Below are 18,983 nucleotides of genomic sequence, written 5' to 3'. Positions count from 1 at the left end.
CTTCATATTTTAACTAAACATTCTTCACTTTCTTTCCTTTACTCTGACACTGGCCTGAAAGATAATGTCAGCATCTGTATGTCCCAGGACATTGCTAATGGGGTTAAGCTTTGCCTTTCAGACTGCTGGATTTGTCATCAAAAACTCCTATGTGCCCATTAGCAGTGCCACCTTAAGGGGAAAGATTTGCACCTGTAGGGTTTGTCTTTGTCTGTGATGGTTATCATTCCCCTTGGGCCTCCAGACCCAGAGCCCTTAAACCCTTGGAACTTCCTAAGTGATAGAAATGTTAGGAGTGTCTTGTTATTCACTGCAAGCCCCTGAGTAGCTTCAGGATGAGCCAGGGGAACCAAACCCTGTGATTAGAGCATTGGAATGGGGAAAGAAGTGGGGCTGGGGATTGAGCTAATTGCTAATGGCCAGTGATTTAATCAACCATGCCTACGTAATGCGTCTCCATTAAAAACTCTAAATGCAAGGGTTTGGGGAGCTTCTGATTGGTGAGGCTGAGAGTGGTGCATCCCAAACTCCACACAGACATAAGGTCCTGCGCTCAGGACCCTGCCAGATCTTGTCCCATGTATCTCTTCATCTAGTTGTCCATCGGTATCCTTTATAATACATTCGTAACAGGAAATAAAGTGTTTCCCTGAGTTCTGTGAGCCCATCTAGTAAAGAACAACCTGAAGAGGGGTTGGGGGAACCACTGATTTGTAGCCAAGTTGGACAGAAGTTTGGAGAATCTGGGAGCCCACTGCTTTTGATTGGTGTTTGAAGTAGGGACAGTCTTGTGGGCCTGAGCCCTCAACCTGCGAGGTCTGTGCTTACCCGGAGTAATTAATGTCACACTTGGATACCCAGCGGGTGTCCACAGAGAACTGGAGAATGGGCTGGTGTGGGAAAAGCCCATACATATGGTGTCAGAGTTTTGTGAACAGAGCATTTTCTTTTGGCAGTAAAAGATATATTCTAAATAAAGGGCCCATGTGGAACCACTCAGTCCCCAGGTTCAGGGCAATGGTGTTTGGAGACTATCGAGAAGGTAGGATTATTTGTATCTCCACCTACTACTTCCTGATGCCCTTCCCTCTCCACTCTGGGTGATGGGTGCCCATGCTGCCTCATCCACCACAGGGGGTCCCTAAGGTCCATCCTTTGCCTCAGAAACCCCAATTTGCTTTATTCGAACCCCCTTCTCCTCAGTGCACATGAACTCAAATTTCTTCTCTAGGCTGACTACAGCTAGTGGTTCATAAAGTCCTAGTTTATACTAATGTGAATGACTAGTGAATCATCTGACATTCTTCCAGTTAAGTGCTACTTATTAACTCAACATGAGTCTCCAGTTGGAATTACAGGAAGGAAGGAGGGGTATTTTTGGCAAGCCATTGTCCTTTTTAGAAGATAAGATAAAGGAGAAAGAAGACTGTATCCCATGTTAGTTCCTCTCTTGATACCTTTAACATCTGGGACAGCGGACTGTCAGCACTCCATCAGCTACACGTGAGAAGCTGCTCCTAAAAGTAGCAGGAGGAGTCTCTGCAACTTAAGGTCCTTACATACCTTGGTAATCATGGCTGACCCAAGACCCTGTCTTTTTTTTTTTTTTTTTAATTATTTATTTATTTATGATAGTCACACACACATACACACACACACACACACAGAGGCAGAGACACAGGCAGAAGGAGAAGCAGGCTCCATGCACCGGGAGCCTGACGTGGGATTCAATCCCGGATCTCCAGGATCGCGCCCTGGGCCAAAGGCAGGCGCCAAACCACTGCGCCACCCAGGGATCCCCCAAGACCCTGTCTTAAGGCCTGGAGAAACTTGCCGCTCCTTTCCCTGAATATCCCTCAGTCCATCCATGGTTGGTCCTGCCTCTCAGGGCTCAGCTAGAATTCATAGAGTCTGTCACTGTTGAATGTGAGGCGCACAAAAGAAAGAGCAGCTGTGGTATCCATCTCTCCTGCACACCCCCAGGGCCTCCTGGGGGGTCAGCAGTGTTGGGAGACTGAACTTTCCACCTGGCTGATCCTTCTCCCAGCTAACTAAATAGGAGTTCAAACTGACAGTCCCCAGGCCAAAGTCTGTGCTCAGAAACATTTTCTTCCATCCTCACTGTACTTTTTATTTTTTATTCATTTATTTTTTTAAAAGATTTTACTTATTCATGAGAGACAAAAAAGAGAATTTCTGGCCTCTCTTGAAAAATATCAGAGGACCTACATTCGTTCTTGTGGGTCAGCATCTGGTTGAAACTGAATAAGCAGCGTCCCCCTCCCGGCAGGGCCTGGTGCTCTCCAGTCAGTTGTTTTCCCACCAAAAAACTACCTGCCCAACACCAGGTAGGCCCACTCATTTCACATCACTCCTGTCATTCTGTCTGGCCCTGAAGGTTTCTGACTAAATTATTTTCCTACATTTTTGTCTCTAAAATAGCTGGAGAACTCTGCATCCTGGTATTTACACCTTCAGATGACATCTCCTTGAGTGAAGGCTGGACTACCCGACGGGCTTCCATTGAGCAGAACACAGCAGAAGTGATGGGGCAGCACTCTCAAGATTAGGTGATAGACTCTAGCCAGCATCTCTTTTGTCTTCTCCTGTATCACTCGCCTTGGGGGAAGCCAGCACCCTCAGCCTGAGGCCAGCCCTGCAGAGAGGGATGGAGCCCTGCCAGGTGGCTTGGAAGTAGGGTGCCCACTGTTCAAACAGTCTGATGAGAATGCAGCCTGGCCAACAACCTGACTGCAATCTCCTAGCAACCTCGCCCTGGAAGCACTCAGTTATACAAACTTAGATTCCTGACCTGCAGAAATGGTGAGATATAGATATTTGTTGCTTTAAGTCATGGAGGTTTGAGGCAATTAGTTACATAGCAACAGATAATGCAGCTTTCACATTCTGTTCTGAAGGTGATTTTCTGCTTACCATGGAAAGAAGCTAGAAAGACTATTATCCTGCGAAATTAGGCTCCATATATTTCACCTTAGTCTGGTGAACTTGGTGACAGACACACGTGCAAGGATTTTGTCAGCCTCTGGGAGGTGACTTTAGGTGTCAGAGCAGTATCCAAAACATCATCTTAAGGCTTTAACATTATGAAAAAGAGCTCAGAAATCAGTGCTATTAATACAGACACAATTCTTCAGTGAACAGGAAATTTTTCTTCTAAAGTATTTAAATCAATCAACTCAGAACAAGCTTTCCCATAGTTCTACAACCTCACTGAAGAAATTCACTCTTCAAGGTACAAATCCTGGTTGAAAAAAGCTGAGGACAAGGGAGGAAGAAGGTTGTAGAAAGGTAGGAAATAGGCTGTTTCAGCAGAATAAGAAACACTATTTAAAACTTGAAAATAGGAATGCCTGGGTGGCTCAGTGGTTGAGCATCTGCCTTCGGCTCAGGGAGTGATCCTGGGGTCCCGGGATCGAGTCCCACATCAGGCTCCCTGCGTGCAGCCTGCTTCTCCCTCTGCCTGTGTCTGCCATTGTCTGTGTCTCTTGTGAATAAATAAATAAAATCTTTAAAAAAAGCCCTTGAAAATAAGGCAAAAAGGTGGGTGACACATATCTTTTTTTTTTGATAAAGTGCTTAATACTGTGAATTTTCCTCTGTTCTCTGCTTTAAGTGAATGCCATTGATTCTGACAGGTAGTGTTTGATTTTTTTTTTTTTTTGGGAAATTCTATAAATCCATTTTGTATTTCCCCTTTCACCCAAGAGTTTTTTATTAGAAAGTCTTAAAATTTCCAGGTGGAAATTTTGTTTTGGTTTTTGAGCATTATGCTTGGGTATTATTTAATAAAGTCATCTAAAGGTTATTTAATTATCTGGGGGGGGTGTATCTGTTGATTTTGCTATGTGCTACTTAGGAAGGAATTGGGCACTGGGTGGTTACATGTCAGCCTGGGGATTTCTGTTCAGGAGAAAAAAAGATTAGAAGATTAAAATTAAATAATAATAAAAATTAAATAATAAAGATTAAAAATGGTTAGAGTTTTATTGCTTGTAGGACTTTAACCAGTTTTTATTTTACCCAGTAAATTTATTACAGAAAGACTTTTTAAGTCAACTACAGATATAACACTTGTCAACATGTTCTTTGGACCAGCTTTATAGTGTTTTCTTGCTTTAATGCATGGGGTGAATAAAGCTTTGACAGATGATCATTCCACATATGAGTCTTGTTTTAACCTTCTGAAAATTATACAATGACATGATAGTCCTTCAAATCTACATCTCCCTCCTTGGCGTCTCCCTAATAATGGAAACTCAGAGTTACAAGTAAGCCTGGAGAAATATATGGTTGAGGGGGACCAGGGAAATTTATTTCATTCTGGATTAAAAAAAAAAAAAAGTTCCTTAAAGCAAGTGAGAGAGTACTGCAGCCCCAAAGGCAATATTTAATATCAGAAACGAAGGGCCAGAATGTGCTGGAAAAACTACCCCATTAAACCACGAAACCCATTGCTTTTTGAAAACACAAATGGGAACTGCTGTCCACAATACAGCAAGTTTATGACATTCCTAGAAAGTCATGCCCCGAGGGACTGATCTGTTTCCTGGAGGGATCTGGAGCAGATGGTGAGAGATGCACGGGAGTATCCCAAAAAAGCCAAATGCTCTTCCAAAGAGGGGTCACTGTCCCCATGACCTCTCCAGAAGGAATTTCCTGGCAAATCTCACTAGAACAGGCAGGAAGGGATCAGACTGGATCTCCCGGGGGGTGGGGGGGGGCCGCTACCTAGGGTGGGATGCTTCAGGGAAAGCACAACAACTGGAGGACAACTCCAATTCCCTCCTTCCCATAGGTTAACCAGCTGCAGTTCAACCTCCCTGGGCCTCAGTTTACCCATCTGTAATAGGAAGCAGTTTAGACCAGATCACATGTAATTCTTCACCGGCCACACATAGTGACTGAGCACTCAAAATGTGGCTAGTCTGAATTGAGAGGTGCTCAGTGTAAAATATATCCTGTGTTTCAAAGGCATGGTACCAAAAAAAAAAAAAAAAAAGACTGTAAAATACCTGATTAATACTTTTATATTGATTACATATTTACATGATAATATTTTAGAGGTACTAAGTTAAATAAAATATAGTATTAAAATCATTTTCACTTTTTTTTTAAATGTGGCTACTAGAACACTTAGAAAGACCCCCATAGCTGACTTTGTATTTCTATGGGACAGCACTGCTCTAAGGCCTCTCCAGGTATAAGTGTCCAGGAAAATAAAAGAGACACCAAATACTGACGTCAGCTCTGCTCTGCAATATTAGTATGAATAATTATCAATACGTCATCTACTCCGACCGAATCTCTAATCTCTGTTTTGTTTTTTCTGCAGTGCTTAGTCCTTTCGTGATTACAGACTGTGGCATGGTGCCTCCCTGGACGCCTAGCACGTGAGGTGATGTCTATTCACTGCTCAGCGCACAGGCTAGGAGACAAGGGCGTGGCGCTCATGCCTGTGGCTTGTGAGCGTTTACAGATCCACGGGAAGATATGTTTAATGAAATTACTGACTAAACTGTGATTTTGGCTCCATCCATTATTTTTCAAGCCCTTGCTCTCTCTGTCCGCTGCCACCCAACAGTGAATTGCTGTCTTGGGTTGTGTATGCAAAGAAATGACTCTCCACATGAAGAATAGTCTGGAAACTTGAATGCTGGAAATCATGGACACCCAAGCTCTGTTGTTGTGGCAGCTCTGGATGATTAAAAATCTGCCTGCAGGGCAGCCCTGGTGGCTTGGCGGTTTAGCGCGGCCTTCAGCCCAGGGTGTGATCCTGGAGACCCGGGATGGAGTCCCACGTCGGGCTCCCAGCATGGAGCCTGTTTCTCCCTCTGCCTGTGTCTCTGCCTCTCTCTCTCTCTCTCTGATGAATAAATAAATAAATAAAATCTTAAAAAAAAATCTGCCTGCAGATGGAATTTTTGAAAAGAGAATAGTTTTTCAAATGCTGAGGAGGGATGGATACTTAGGGAGTTGGAGTGAAGGTAATCGTCACCCCTGCTTTATCTGTTTTGTAGAGGCAGGTTTCAGCAATCAGATTTCTTCAGAGCTAGTCACACTCTATTCTCTATGGTGCCAGAGAGCTCTCTCTCTTCTATGGCTTCTCTGGACTGTCTGAAAAGATGAACACGATGCACCTGTTATCCAAACTATTCCAAATGACCAAAAGAACACCTCTCAAATTTAGCCTCTGTTGCTGAGCAGGGCCCGCGCAGCCTCCAGTTGGTTTGCGAGCCCACGCTCAGGGCATCTCCCTACAAATGAGCACCAGGGAGGCACAAGATGGCAGGGTCTCTGTTGTCAAAAGCATTTTCTTCCTGATCAGTTAACACAAACTGTTCCCCTGTCCCAGAGGCAAAGGGAGGCTGCGTAGCAATCACTGAGAAACAGAGAGCTCTACCAACTTGTGGTGCAGCGCAGGCTCACCCAAGCATTCCTGGAAGAAATCAGACTGTCGGGATCCCTGGGTGGCGCAGCGGTTTGGCGCCTGCCTTTGGCCCAGGGTGCGATCCTGGAGACCCGGGATCGAGTCCCATGTCGGGCTCCCGGTGCATGGAGCCTGCTTCTCCCTCTGCCTGTGTCTCTGCCTCTCTCTCTCTCTCTGTGTGACTATCATAAATAAATAAAAAATTTAAAAAAAACATAAAAAAAAAAAGAAATCGACTGTCGACGGCAATACACACTGGTCCTCTTCTTCAATTGTCCTCTGCTGTAGAAACTCCCTCTCAGGGTCAGGGACACAGTGTCAAAAGGACAGAGCAAATTGCTCATGGCAGAAGTCAAGTTATGAATGGAAGTTTACTTCCTGGTACTACAGCTAGGCCTTCTGCCACAATTTTATCTTCAGACAAAAAAAAGAAAAGGGTAGACGCCAACTTAGACCATGTGAGTTCCTTTGGATAAAGTGCATTTATGTCAGCCTGGAAGGGTAGTTGGGAGCCCAGCAGGGAGAGGTGGAAAGAGAGGGGGAGGAGGAGGGATGGGCAAAGCCTGGAGTCTGGGCATCAGCAGGTTTGGACCACAGGAACAGACCCAAGATGCCACAGGGGCAGGACTGGTGGCAGAAGAAGGGGGAAGCATAGCTGGAAGATCTCGAATGTCAATGTGGATGAATGGAATGGTTTGGAAACAAACAAATAAATACGTTTGGTGGTACTGCAGATAGATTACGAGCATCATCTGTGTGATTCTGCATGAACCGTAACCACCAGACATTGTCAACCATCCTACAATGCTCAATCTTTGGTAGCCAACCAAATAGTCATAATATTAAGCATGTTATGAGTCATAAGAGAAAATAATGCTTCGTATGAGAAGCAAATGGGGCTCTGGAATATGTAACCCAATGTGATGTTCCAGAGAAATCTTTTCTGAGAAAATGGCCTTTGGTTTGAAAGCTGAGGTTGACTCCATGGGGAGGTGGGGTAGACTTAAATTTTGGAATGACTCTCTTATGCTATTGCCATGCTGATCTTCACATTTACTAGAGATGTCCTATGAACAGATAGGACACTTTCATGAAGTGTGAGCATACCTGGTTACATTCTTGAGTCACAGCTGAATTTCACATGCATATTATCCATTTCTGGTGATTAGGGCTCATTTAATTCTGTGTAAAGTGCAGATAATTGGAAAACAACCACCAGACCTCTTTTTCATCATTATCTTCCCCTATCTAATTTGTGTTCTTAAACCAGAGTTGCTAACCACTGGTGGCAAGCTTTGATTTGTGGTTTCCTGTCTATCGTGGCTCACGGAAATGACTCAGATAAGTTGCAAGACACAAGGGTGCCTTACCTCACCTTCTGAGATAAAATGGAGTCAACTTCATCTCTCAAATCAAAGGACACTTCTTCAGGGAAGATTTATCTGGAATATTCTCAGAGGTACATATTCTTTTACTTCTCACATGAAGCATTGCTGTCTCTTTTGATATTATTATGTGTTTAGCATTGTGATTATTTGATCAAGGCATTCATTTTTCATTTACCAGACTGAAAGCTCCATGGAATCAGGGATGACTTCTGGTTGAAATTTCCCTAGTGACTAGTACAGAGCCTGGCTGATCTCAGGTGCTTGATAAATGTGAATTGAAATGAAGCATGAAAAGTGAAAGAAGAGCCAGTGGGTGCCAGAAGGTGCTAAGCAACAAACCATCCCAGCAAACTGATCTCTATGTTAGCATTTTTAAGATGAACCTCCAAAGAGTCAGCATTAAATGTCCAAAGGGCAGCTGACTTCATCCTTACTGATAACTACATGCCTAAATTATGAAATCATCAATAATAACTAACAATATTTATTTAATATTATAATAACTAATAATAATAGTATTCTATCATTAATGATAGAATAACCATAGTAAAGAATAACAATGTCTAGAAAGAAAAGAAGTACAAAGTAACTATACCATTTATTTGGAATATGTAACTTAAGCAAACTAAACAATTTAAGCACTGGGTTAAAAAAAAAAAAAAAGGAGAAAGACAACACCAAGTCCAGTAGTACAGGCCATGTTGCCAGCCATTTCCTCAAGGGCATTTGACTCAAGGAAGATGAAACAGGACTTGTCCTCAAGGGAGTCAGGCAGGCCTCTCACCTCTTGCCTGATTGATTCTTTCACAGGACATAGCCCAGAAATATAAGTTAACTGTTTTACCTGCTGTCCAATGGGGGGAAAAAAAGAATTAAAGTTTTCCCCAGAACTGCAGGACACACTGGCTACCATGGACTTAACAGGTAATATTGAGTCCAATGTGGACCCTCTCTCAGGAATTTTCAAAGGCGATTTTGATCATACTCAATTTTCTCCTTTGGTTTTGACTATAAAATCCAACTGCTATGTAAGATTTCAGGCCCACCGTACTTCCTGAGCAAAGGGTGGTAGTTACCGAACAGCCAATAGTTATGCTGATGTAGACAGTGCTTTAGGTTAAGGAATGGGGTGGGCTTGTCCCTTCTACCAGGATGAAATAAGTATCTCCATATATGGGATTCAGGAACTGGAGATGAATCAGGAGCCTGGTGGTTTTAATAGCTGGTCTACAGGGGACCTGAAGAGCTTCTCGTCTGGCTCAAATGGGTTTGATTCAAACTTGAGTAAATGGATCAAGAATGGAGACTGATAAGTCCACATCACATAACTATGAGGATGAAGAATTGAGACCATCTGTGTTAACATAACTATTTCTTCCAGGATATTCTTGCCCAGGATGTTAAGGCTTTAAACCAATAAATCACTTTGCTGTTTGCTGCAGGAAATTCCTATAAAACAATTTGTCCTGGCAAACACTATGCTCACCTGGGAAAAGCCTGCTTATCAAACAATAGTTAACTCACCAAGACTCTATTCAAGACCAGTTTCTTGCTGAATCCACCAATCCTGAACTATGATGTCACATACTCTGCTGAAATCTAATCAATTCTCTCTTGAAAAATGCAGCTCAAAGGGTTAGCATCCAGACCCATAGACCCTATAAAGATGCCTCCTGTGCTCCCACCTGCACCCCAGTGGGACTGTATTGTGGTAATGTCTGTCATTACTGTAGTCAGCTTATTGAATTTAGCTTTACTATATCAACAGGCTCTTCTGATGGTTTTTTTTTAAGTCCAAAATTGATGCAATAAATCAGATTTAGTCTTTTGCAAATGAGAAGCATATAAATGCAAGTTAATACAAACTTACAACTCATCAGGATGGAATAATCAGTAAACATTGTCAGTTTTCCTCATTAACTAAAAGGCTTCTATATCATTCCTCCTTTGAGGAAAAAGGTCTGGTGTTTGAACACCTGCCTATGACAGATGTCAAATGTACCTTTTACCTCCATTTTGTAGTCATTTACATGATTCTGTGTTTACCAAATTTTGTACAATGAGTATGCATTACTTTAAGGGTGAGGTGAAAGGATACAAAGTAAAAGCCATAAAGAGGAAATGAATGCCCAAGTGCAAATTTGAAATGACCGCCAAGTCTTAATTTACAACATACACACAGAGTACATCAAACACCCACTTAGAATCTTATCTCACTCACTAAGCTAGCAAGGTGCTTTTAACCCATTAATATCAATATGCAAATTGGAAAGTGGTACAGTTCTAATCATGCTGCTTTGGTTCTCTCTTGCCTGATCACAAGAGGCCCCTTGGTATTTGATAAAATACACCAGCTAATAACTTTCAATCAGTCTAGGGTGAGACCCAGGAATCTGTTTTACTGTTGTTATTTTGTAATGAGGACTTAAGTGACTCATACAATCAAGCAGAGTGTAAAACACACTTGCCTATGGCACCAATTCACTGGAATGCAAATTTCGGCTTCTATCATAAAACCATCCAGCAGCAAAAGAACAGCTGAGCAGTTGACAAAGATCGCCTTGATTATTTTACACAGGGTGGCATCTCGCAGCTCTTGGGTCCTGGGCCTATCTTGGAAGCACTAAGTCACAAAACCTCCAACCTACTGTAAACTATAAAACCCCATAACAGCTCGCAGCTGGGCTCAGGCAAGCTCCCACCGCTGCCCCTCCCCCCCCCAGAGCTGGCTCAGAGCAGGCTTCCCTCCACTCCACAGCTCCCCATGCAGCCCTGCAAAGTGAGTGAGTCTGCCCATTAGCAATCCCAATCAAGGCTTCCTTTTACCTTAAAGAAACTTCCACGCTTGTCCAGACCGCGGGCGCCCATGGTCCAAGCTGACATCTCCCCCAGCGACACTCTACTGCACGCCCGGGACTCCTGAAGGTAGAGACATTATTAATGGTTAGTCCAGCCTGTAGGAAATTCCTTTCTAAGCCACAGAACACTCACAACAACAGTCCTGCCAAGATCTTTTTCCGTCAACAACACAGTGCCATTTATTTCCCACCAAAGCCCTTCCATCCCCTTTCAGGCTGATTTCCTGCCCCAGACAGCACAGTCCCTAGCCTGCGCCCCACCTCGCTGCCCCACCTCCCGCTCCTCAGCTGACGCACAAGGTCTCTGGCACTGCGGAAAGTATAATGATTGCTTTGTGTGTTTGCTTGACCTCACGCTCGAGTCCTAAAGGGACCGATATTAGATGTCACCGTAATCTGCTCTGAAGCTTATGGACTTAATGTGGCTCAACACAGAGGGACGGCAGAAGAATGAGGCCCTGCATGTCCCAGGAAATCCTGCTGGAATGGGATGAGGTCATCATCAGCTCTGCTAGCCCTCTCCCCCAGGCAAGGTCAACACAAGGGCACTGGGAAGAAATCCCTTTATTTTCTCCTTAGAAATCAGAGATGGGGATGAAATCCTGTTGTCCCCATTGACAGAGATGAGTCTGTGTAAGGAAGAACCCGGAAACAGCTCCATGATAACCCAAGGTGGGGGGCAGGGCACTTTGGAATGCACAGAAAAATGTAAAGGCATGATATGATTCTGAATCATAACTGTGGCCATTTCAGCTTGGAATTTCCCTCACTTGAGCATCAAAACCCAATAATCCTTCCTCTTGGCTACAAAGCCTTCAGTGTCCACGTCTAAGTAAAATACATACACACCCAGGCAGCTGGCCGCATCCCAGGCAGTGTGCATCGAGGACCTAGGTAGCATTCCTGAACCTTCCTTACCCAGGGAGAGTGGGCCAGGAACAAAACTGTTTTCCCACTCATGATCTCTTCCGCTCACCACAACATGCCCACAATAAAGCTCGTCCTGATTATGACCAACACGGTGTAAGGACAGTAAAGTGAAAACACGTCACACCACATCAAGGAATATTAAAAGGGGTTCAACTGCGGGGGTGGGGGTGGGGGTGGGGAGGCACCAAAGCCACGGTCACTGCTGCCAGTTTGCTAAAGCTGTCTCATTATGCGCTAGGAGACAGGGAGCCAGCAGCTCCAAGGGACTTGTCAACAAGTGTTAAAGTGTAATTACTTAGCAGAGAACTACATGTGCATTAGCGAGCAATGCTCTTTGGAAAGAGGCTCATTTTGGCCCTAAGACTGGCCTCTGTGTTCCCATCCACAGCGGGCTCCACTGATCTGTGGAATCCCATCTAGGGAGATAATAATGCAGTGCACACCCATCCCTCTTTCCTGAACCTTCACCTATATTAGTGAAGGTTCAGTCACTTTAAAGGTTTGGAGGTGCCTTTCCTGTGTTTCTCTCCACTTGCTATCCCTCTGGGATGAAGGCCAACACTCTAAAGCCTCCTGAGAAGACTGGTGAGCTTTCCTTTGCAATTCTGCTGACCTCAGAGCATTAGGTTCTCGGACTCAGCAGCTGAATGCAGCCCCAGCTTCCAGGCCTTTGAAGTTCATCGCATATTAGCAAAATCCACAGATTGGAGCGACTCCAGAAGGAAAACATAGTGCTGTGTTCAGAATCAAGAGGGGAATAGGAGCCACACTGTAACCTTGGGGAGCACATGATTAACTTTCCATGTGGAAGCACACGCATCAACAAAGGACGCCTCTCAAAACCAAGCCTCATATGTAATTCTTTTCCTTTCAGGCATTTTCTCGGCAAAGGATTTGACATCGTACAGCAGGGGAGGAGCTGCCTGGCCAGAGCCAAGATTTCATTCCTCATCCAGGCCTAAGTCTCTTTGTTCTGTTCCGAAGATTTCCACAAACCCCTTCTGATGAGCCATGACAGGCAGGGAATTTTGCCTATAGAGACGGAGCAACTTGGATTCCAGAAGTTTACCAGTTTAATTAGCTTGCCTGAAAATTGCGTGCCCGCGCTTCAACCTCCCTTGGTGGAACATCCAGTTTGGATTCTGTGCATGCGAAGCAGATAGACCCATCGCATTTCTTCAAGAAAATGCAGGCTGCCTCCCTCCTTCTTCAAAGGGCTGCTCTAGGAGGGAGGTGACAGCAGGCAACAAGAGCAGGTGGCCAAGCGCAACAGTGGGTCCTTCCCGTTAAATAAAATCTAAGCAGACAGTGCTTTCCTGATTGTTCTCATTGAAAAAAATAAATAAAAAAAGCTCTCAAGGACCCCAAAGAAGTTCTGGTGTGAGGTCCTTCCTGTTGTAGCAACAGTTTCCTTCCTAAACCATAACCTCTAATGTGTTAACTCAACATGGATAGAAATTGAAGCTAACTTAAAGGGATAACTTCTTTCTATTCATGGTTCCACACCCCTCTCTGTCCCGAGGTATTACACCAGCAATTTGGTCCTAAAACCATCCCAGTAACAGGCTAGACAGAGAAACCAAAAGGGGGGGGGGCAGTAGTTTTAAGAGGTTGTAAAATTCCTCCAGATTTATATGTTGGGAGCTTGCTCCTTTCCTGGTAAAGCGGATTCTTGAAAAATGAGCCCATTGTGTCCATCTAGTGGATCTTTCCAGATGCTAGCTTTAGCTAGCAAAAAACAAAACAAAACAAAACAAAACAAACAAAACCTCCCAAAAACAACAAAAAAGTAAGTGTGGGGGGGAAGCCCTAATGGGACACTGTAAACATTTGGGAGCTGCCAAGCCTTTTCAATAACACCACCGAAGGAATGTAAACGAAGCCAGTGGCTCCAGAAAGCTAAAGGACAAAGGCAGGAAGTGAATATCCCTCCCTGAAAACACCAGCCTCCACCACTTGAGGGTAAACCTAGCTGTCGCTTTTCGTGTGGCCCCAGGAGCCACTGCTGATGTTGAAGGTCTGTCCTGGATTTTCAGCGTAAAGGACTCACTGAGCTACCTGGCCAGGCCTGGTCGGGCTGTGGAGCCCATTCTATCAAGAGCCCCCGAGGACGGCCACTGAGGCCCCGCCGCCCAGACCCTGGCTGCAGGCTGGCCACAGGGAGACAGACGGACACCTAGTGGCTAGCTTCCAGGTCACTGATCAGCGGGGCTGGGCTGAGACCCTGGCACTCTTGCAGCTTTTGCGCTACTGGGCCACAGGCCAGATCTTGGCAAGACAGGAGGGACCGTGGTGTAGCCACCTTCCTCCCGTGCCCTCCTCTCCCCCCTCCATTTATTTAGTCAAACCACCCTTCCTCCTTATTGGCCTCAGGTCACAAGTGCAGACCCACAGGAGAAGCAGAAGGACACTTGCACTGGCATCCACTACTCACAATTAGAAGAGGCTTCACCTATTCAAGGCATGGGTTTGCAACGCCGAGCCACTCTGACAGGTGGCCGCAAAAGCCTTCTAATCACTACCTTTCTTCTTCTCCTTCCTAGCAGCTGCATGAGATGAGGCAAAGTGGACTTCAGCTCTTGGTAAACAGATCTCGTTATTATAATTATTTTATAGCCAAACTGACTGAAGAAGGATAAAGTGACTCACCCCTGGGGATCTGTCAAGTCAAGGCCAATCCCGAGAAGTGCACATCACCTTTCTGCCTGGTTCCTTAAGTGGCTCTGATGACGGCAGGTCTGCCTTGTGAATGCTTTTCGTCGTTACTAAGAGGTAGAAGCCAGTGGGGCGGCTCTGTGTCTGGATCCAGGGAAGGTCTCTGAATATTTCCATAATTATCTTTGTATTACCACGGATTTTACAAGCTGGACAGAAAAACTCTATTCCAGGCTCTGGGTTGACCAATCAAATTACATGAATTTTTTTTCAACCTATGTGAATTTTTAAAAAATGTTTTTCCTTTAAGCATTTTTTTCCCTTGTATCACTGTCCAGCACTGATTTTCCCTCAGTTGACAGTCAAACTTTTTTATTAAACAGTTTTAAGATTATGATTTTTTTCATTGAAAAGGGAAACTAGTTTGTGAGAAGAAATCAGAAGCAAAATACTGTACTCCCCATCCTCTTACTAATCACTGTATTTTTATTCTTTCATTTTTAAAAAAGATTTATTTATTTATTTATTTGAGAGAGAGAGAGAGAGAGAGCGCACAAGAACAGGGGGTAGAGGGGGGCAGAGGGAGAGGGGGACAGAGAAATCCCAAAGCAGATTCCCCTCTCAGCATGGAGCCCAATGCAGAGCTCAATCTCAGGACCCTGAGATCATGACCTGAGCCAAAATCAAGGGTTGGATGCTTAACTGACTGAGTCACCCAGATACCCCTAATAACTGTGTTTTTATTTTTTTTTATTTTTTATTTTTTTTTGGTTTCTGTTTGTACTTTTTATTCTAGAATCTTTTTTTTTTTTTTTAATTAACTTTTATTGGTGTTTAATTTACCAACATACAGAAAAACACCCAGTGCTCATCCCGTCAAGTGTCCACCTCAGTGCCCGTCACCCATTCCCCTCCAACACCCGCCCTCCTCCCCTTCCACCACCCCTAGTTCGTTTCCCCGAGTTAGGAGTCTTTATGTTCTGTCTCCCTTCCTGATATTTCCCAACATTTCTTTTCCCTTCCTTTATATTCCCTTTCACTATTATTCATATTCCCCAAATGAATGAGAACATACACTGTTTGTCCTTCTCCGATTGACTTATTTCACTCAGCATAATACCCTCCAGTTCCATCCACGTTGAAGCAAATGGTGGGTATTTGTCGTTTCTAATTGCTGAGTAATATTCCATTGTATACATAAACCACATCTTCTTTATCCATTCATCTTTCGATGGACACCGAGGCTCCTTCCACAGTTTGGCTATTGTGGCCATTGCTGCTAGAAACATCGGGGTGCAGGTGTCCCGACGTTTCATTGCATCTGGATCTTTGGGGTAAATCCCCAACAGTGCAATTGCTGGGTCGTAGGGCAGGTCTATTTTTAACTCTTTGAGGAACCTCCACACAGTTTTCCAGAGTGGCTGCACCAGTTCACATTCCCACCAACAGTGTAAGAGGGTTCCCTTTTCTCCGCATCCTCTCCAACATTTGTTGTTTCCTGCCTTGTTAATTTTCCCCATTCTCACTGGTGTGAGGTGGTATCTCATTGTGGTTTTGATTTGTATTTCCCTGATGGCAAGTGATGCAGAGCATTTTCTCATGTGCATGTTGGCCATGTCCATGTCTTCCTCTGTGAGATTTCTCTTCATGTCTTTTGCCCATTTCATGATTGGATTGTTTGTTTCTTTGGTGTTGAGTTTAATAAGTTCTTTATAGATTTTGGAAACTAGCCCTTTATCTGATATGTCATTTGCAAATATCTTCTCCCATTCTGTAGGTTGTCTTTTAGTTTTGTTGACTGTATCCTTTGCTGTGCAAAAGCTTCTTATCTTGATGAAGTCCCAATAGTTCATTTTTGCTTTTGTTTCTTTTGCCTTCGTGAATGTATCTTGCAAGAAGTTACTGTGGCCAAGTTCAAAAAGGGTGTTGCCTGTGTTCTCCTCTAGGATTTTGATGGAATCTTGTCTCACATTTAGATCTCTGATCCATTTTGAGTTTATCTTTGTGTATGGTGAAAGAGAGTGGTCCAGTTTCATTCTTCTGCATGTGGATGTCCAATTTTCCCAGCACCATTTATTGAAGAGACTGTCTTTCTTCCAATGGATAGTCTTTCCTCCTTTATCGAATATTAGATGGCCGTACATTTCAGGGTCCACTTCTGGGTTCTCTATTCTGTTCCATTGATCTATGTGTCTGTTTTTGTGCCAGTACCACACTGTCTTGATGACCACAGCTTTGTAATACAACCTGAAATCTGGCATTGTGATGCCCCCAGCTAAGGTTTTCTTTTTTAAAATTCCCCTGGCTATTCGGGGTCTTTTCTGATTCCACACAAATCTTAAAATAATTTGTTCTAACTCTCTGAAGAAAGTCCATGGTATTTTGATAGGGATTGCATTAAACGTATAAATTGCCCTGGGTAACATTGACATTTTTACAATATTAATTCTGCCAATCCATGAGCATGGAATATTTTTCCATCTCTTTGTGTCTTCCTCAATTTCTTTCAGAAGTGTTCTATAGTTTTTAGGGTATAGATCCTTCACCTCTTTGGTTAGGTTTATTCCTAGGTATCTTATGCTTTTGGGTGCAATTGTAAATGGGATTGACTCCTTAATTTCTCTTTCTTCAGTCTCATTGTTAGTGTATAGAAATGCCATTGATTTCTGGGCATTGATTTTGTATCCTGCCATGCTACCAAATTGCTGTATGAGTTCTAGCAATCTTGGGGTGGAGGCTTTTGGGTTTTCTATGTAGAGTATCATGTCATCGGCGAAGAGGGAGAGTTTGACTTCTTCTTTGCCAATTTGAATGCCTTTAATGTCTTTTTGTTGTCTGATTGCTGAGGCGAGGACTTCCAGAACTATGTTGAACAGCAGTGGTGAGAGTGGACATCCCTGTCTTGTTCCTGATCTTAGGGGAAAGGCTCCCAGTGCTTCCCCATTGAGAATGATATTTGCTGTGGGCTTTTCGTAGATGGCTTTTAAGATGTCGAGGAAAGTTCCCTCTATCCCAACACTCTGAAGGGTTTTGATCAGGAATGGATGCTGTATTTTGTCAAATGCTTTCTCTGCATCTAATGAGAGTATCATATGGTTCTTGGTTTTTCTCTTGCTGATATGATGAATCACATTGATGGTTTTACGAGTGTTGAACCAGCCTTGTGTCCCAGGGATAAATCCTACTTGGTCATGGTGAATAATTTTCTTAATGTGTTGTTGGATCCTATTGGCTAGTATCTTGTTGAGAATTTTTGCATCCATGTTCATCAGGGATATTGGTCTGTAATTCTCCTTTTTGGTGGGGTCTTTGTCTGGTTTCGGAATTAAGGTGATGCTGGCCTCATAGAACGAATTTGGAAGTACTCCATCTCTTTCTATCTTTCCAAACAGCTTTAGTAGAATAGGTATGATTTCTTCTTTAAACGTTTGATAGAATTCCCCTGGGAAGCCATCTGGCCCTGGACTCTTGTGTCTTGGGAGGTTTTTGATGACTGCTTCAATTTCCTCCCTGGTTATTGGCCTGTTCAGGTTTTCTATTTCTTCCTGCTCCAGTTTTGGTAGTTTGTGGCTTTCCAGGAATGCGTCCATTTCTTCTAGATTTCCTAATTTATTGGCGTACAGCTGTTCATAATATGTTTTTAAAATCGTTTGTATTTCCTTGGTGTTGGTAGTGATGTCCCCTTTCTCATTCATGATTTTATTAATTTGAGTCTTCTCTCTCTTCTTTTTAATAAGGTTGGCTAATGGTTTATCTATCTTATTAATTCTTTCAAAGAACCAACTCCTGGTTCTGTTGATCTGTTCCACAGTTCTTTTGGTCTCGATATCATTGAGTTCTGCTCGAATTTTAATTAACTCTCTTCTTCTGCTGGGGGTGGGGTCTGTTTGTTGCTTTTTCTCTAGTTCCTTTATGTGTAAGGTGAGCTTTTGAATTTGAGATCTTTCCAGTTTTTGAATGTATGCTTGTATTGCGATGTATTTCCCCCTCAGGACTGCTTTTGCTGCATCCCAAAGATTTTGAACGGTTGTATCTTCATTTTCATTAGTTTCCATGAATCTTTTTAATTCTTCCTTAATTTCCTGGTTGACCTTTTCATCTTTTAGCAGGATGGTCCTTAACCTCCACGTGTTTGTGGTCCTTCCATATTTCTTGTTGTGATTAAGTTCTAATTTCAAGGCATTATGGTCTGAGAATATACAGGGGACTATCCCGATCTTTTGGTATCGGTTCAGACCCGATTTGTGACCCAGTATGTGGTCTATTCTGGAGAAAGTTCCATGTGCACTTGAGAAGAATGTGTATTCAGTTGAGTTTGGATGTAAAGTTCTGTAGATATCTGTGAAATCCATCTGGTCCAGTGTATCATTTAAAGCTCTCGTTTCTTTGGAGATGTTGTGCTTAGAAGACCTATCCAGGGTAGAAAGAGCTAGATTGAAGTCACCAAGTATAAGTGTATTATTATCAAGGTATTTATTGAGTTTGGTTATTAATTGGTTTAAATATTTGGCAGCTCCCACATTCGGGGCATATATATTGAGGAGTGTTAAGTCCTCTTGTTGGATAGATCCTTTGAGTATGAGATAGTGTCCCTCTTCATCTCTCACTATAGTCTTCGGGGTAAATTTTAATTTATCTGATATAAGGATGGCAACCCCTGCTTTCTTTTGAGGACCATTTGAATGGTAAATGGTTCTCCAACCT

At 43.3% G+C, this 18,983-nt stretch overlaps 1 protein-coding gene across 9 annotated transcripts in view; it reads right to left on the bottom strand.

Annotated features, from left to right (window-relative positions):
• Positions 1–18,983, bottom strand: part of RIN2 (Ras and Rab interactor 2) — a 229,881-nt gene that overhangs the window by 96,391 nt on the left and 114,507 nt on the right. For 7 of the 9 annotated variants that reach the window (XM_041732125.1, XM_041732119.1, XM_041732126.1 and 4 more), the window contains one exon: positions 10,663–10,755. Coding sequence is in view for 5 of the 9 variants with exons in the window: in XM_041732119.1 (XP_041588053.1) it covers positions 10,663–10,755 (93 nt within the window). In the remaining 4 variants the exon portion in view is untranslated. Of the gene's footprint in view, positions 1–10,662; positions 10,756–10,827; positions 10,847–18,983 lie in introns of those variants that run through there. The other 2 variants (XM_041732117.1, XM_041732122.1) reach the window with 1 other exon arrangement.

The sequence above is a fragment of the Vulpes lagopus genome, chromosome 18, assembly GCF_018345385.1.
Source record: "Vulpes lagopus strain Blue_001 chromosome 18, ASM1834538v1, whole genome shotgun sequence".
In the NCBI taxonomy this organism is placed as follows: domain Eukaryota; kingdom Metazoa; phylum Chordata; class Mammalia; order Carnivora; family Canidae; genus Vulpes; species Vulpes lagopus.
Note: the sequence above shows the minus strand (reverse complement) of the source record. Positions and strands in the feature narration are given on the sequence as shown.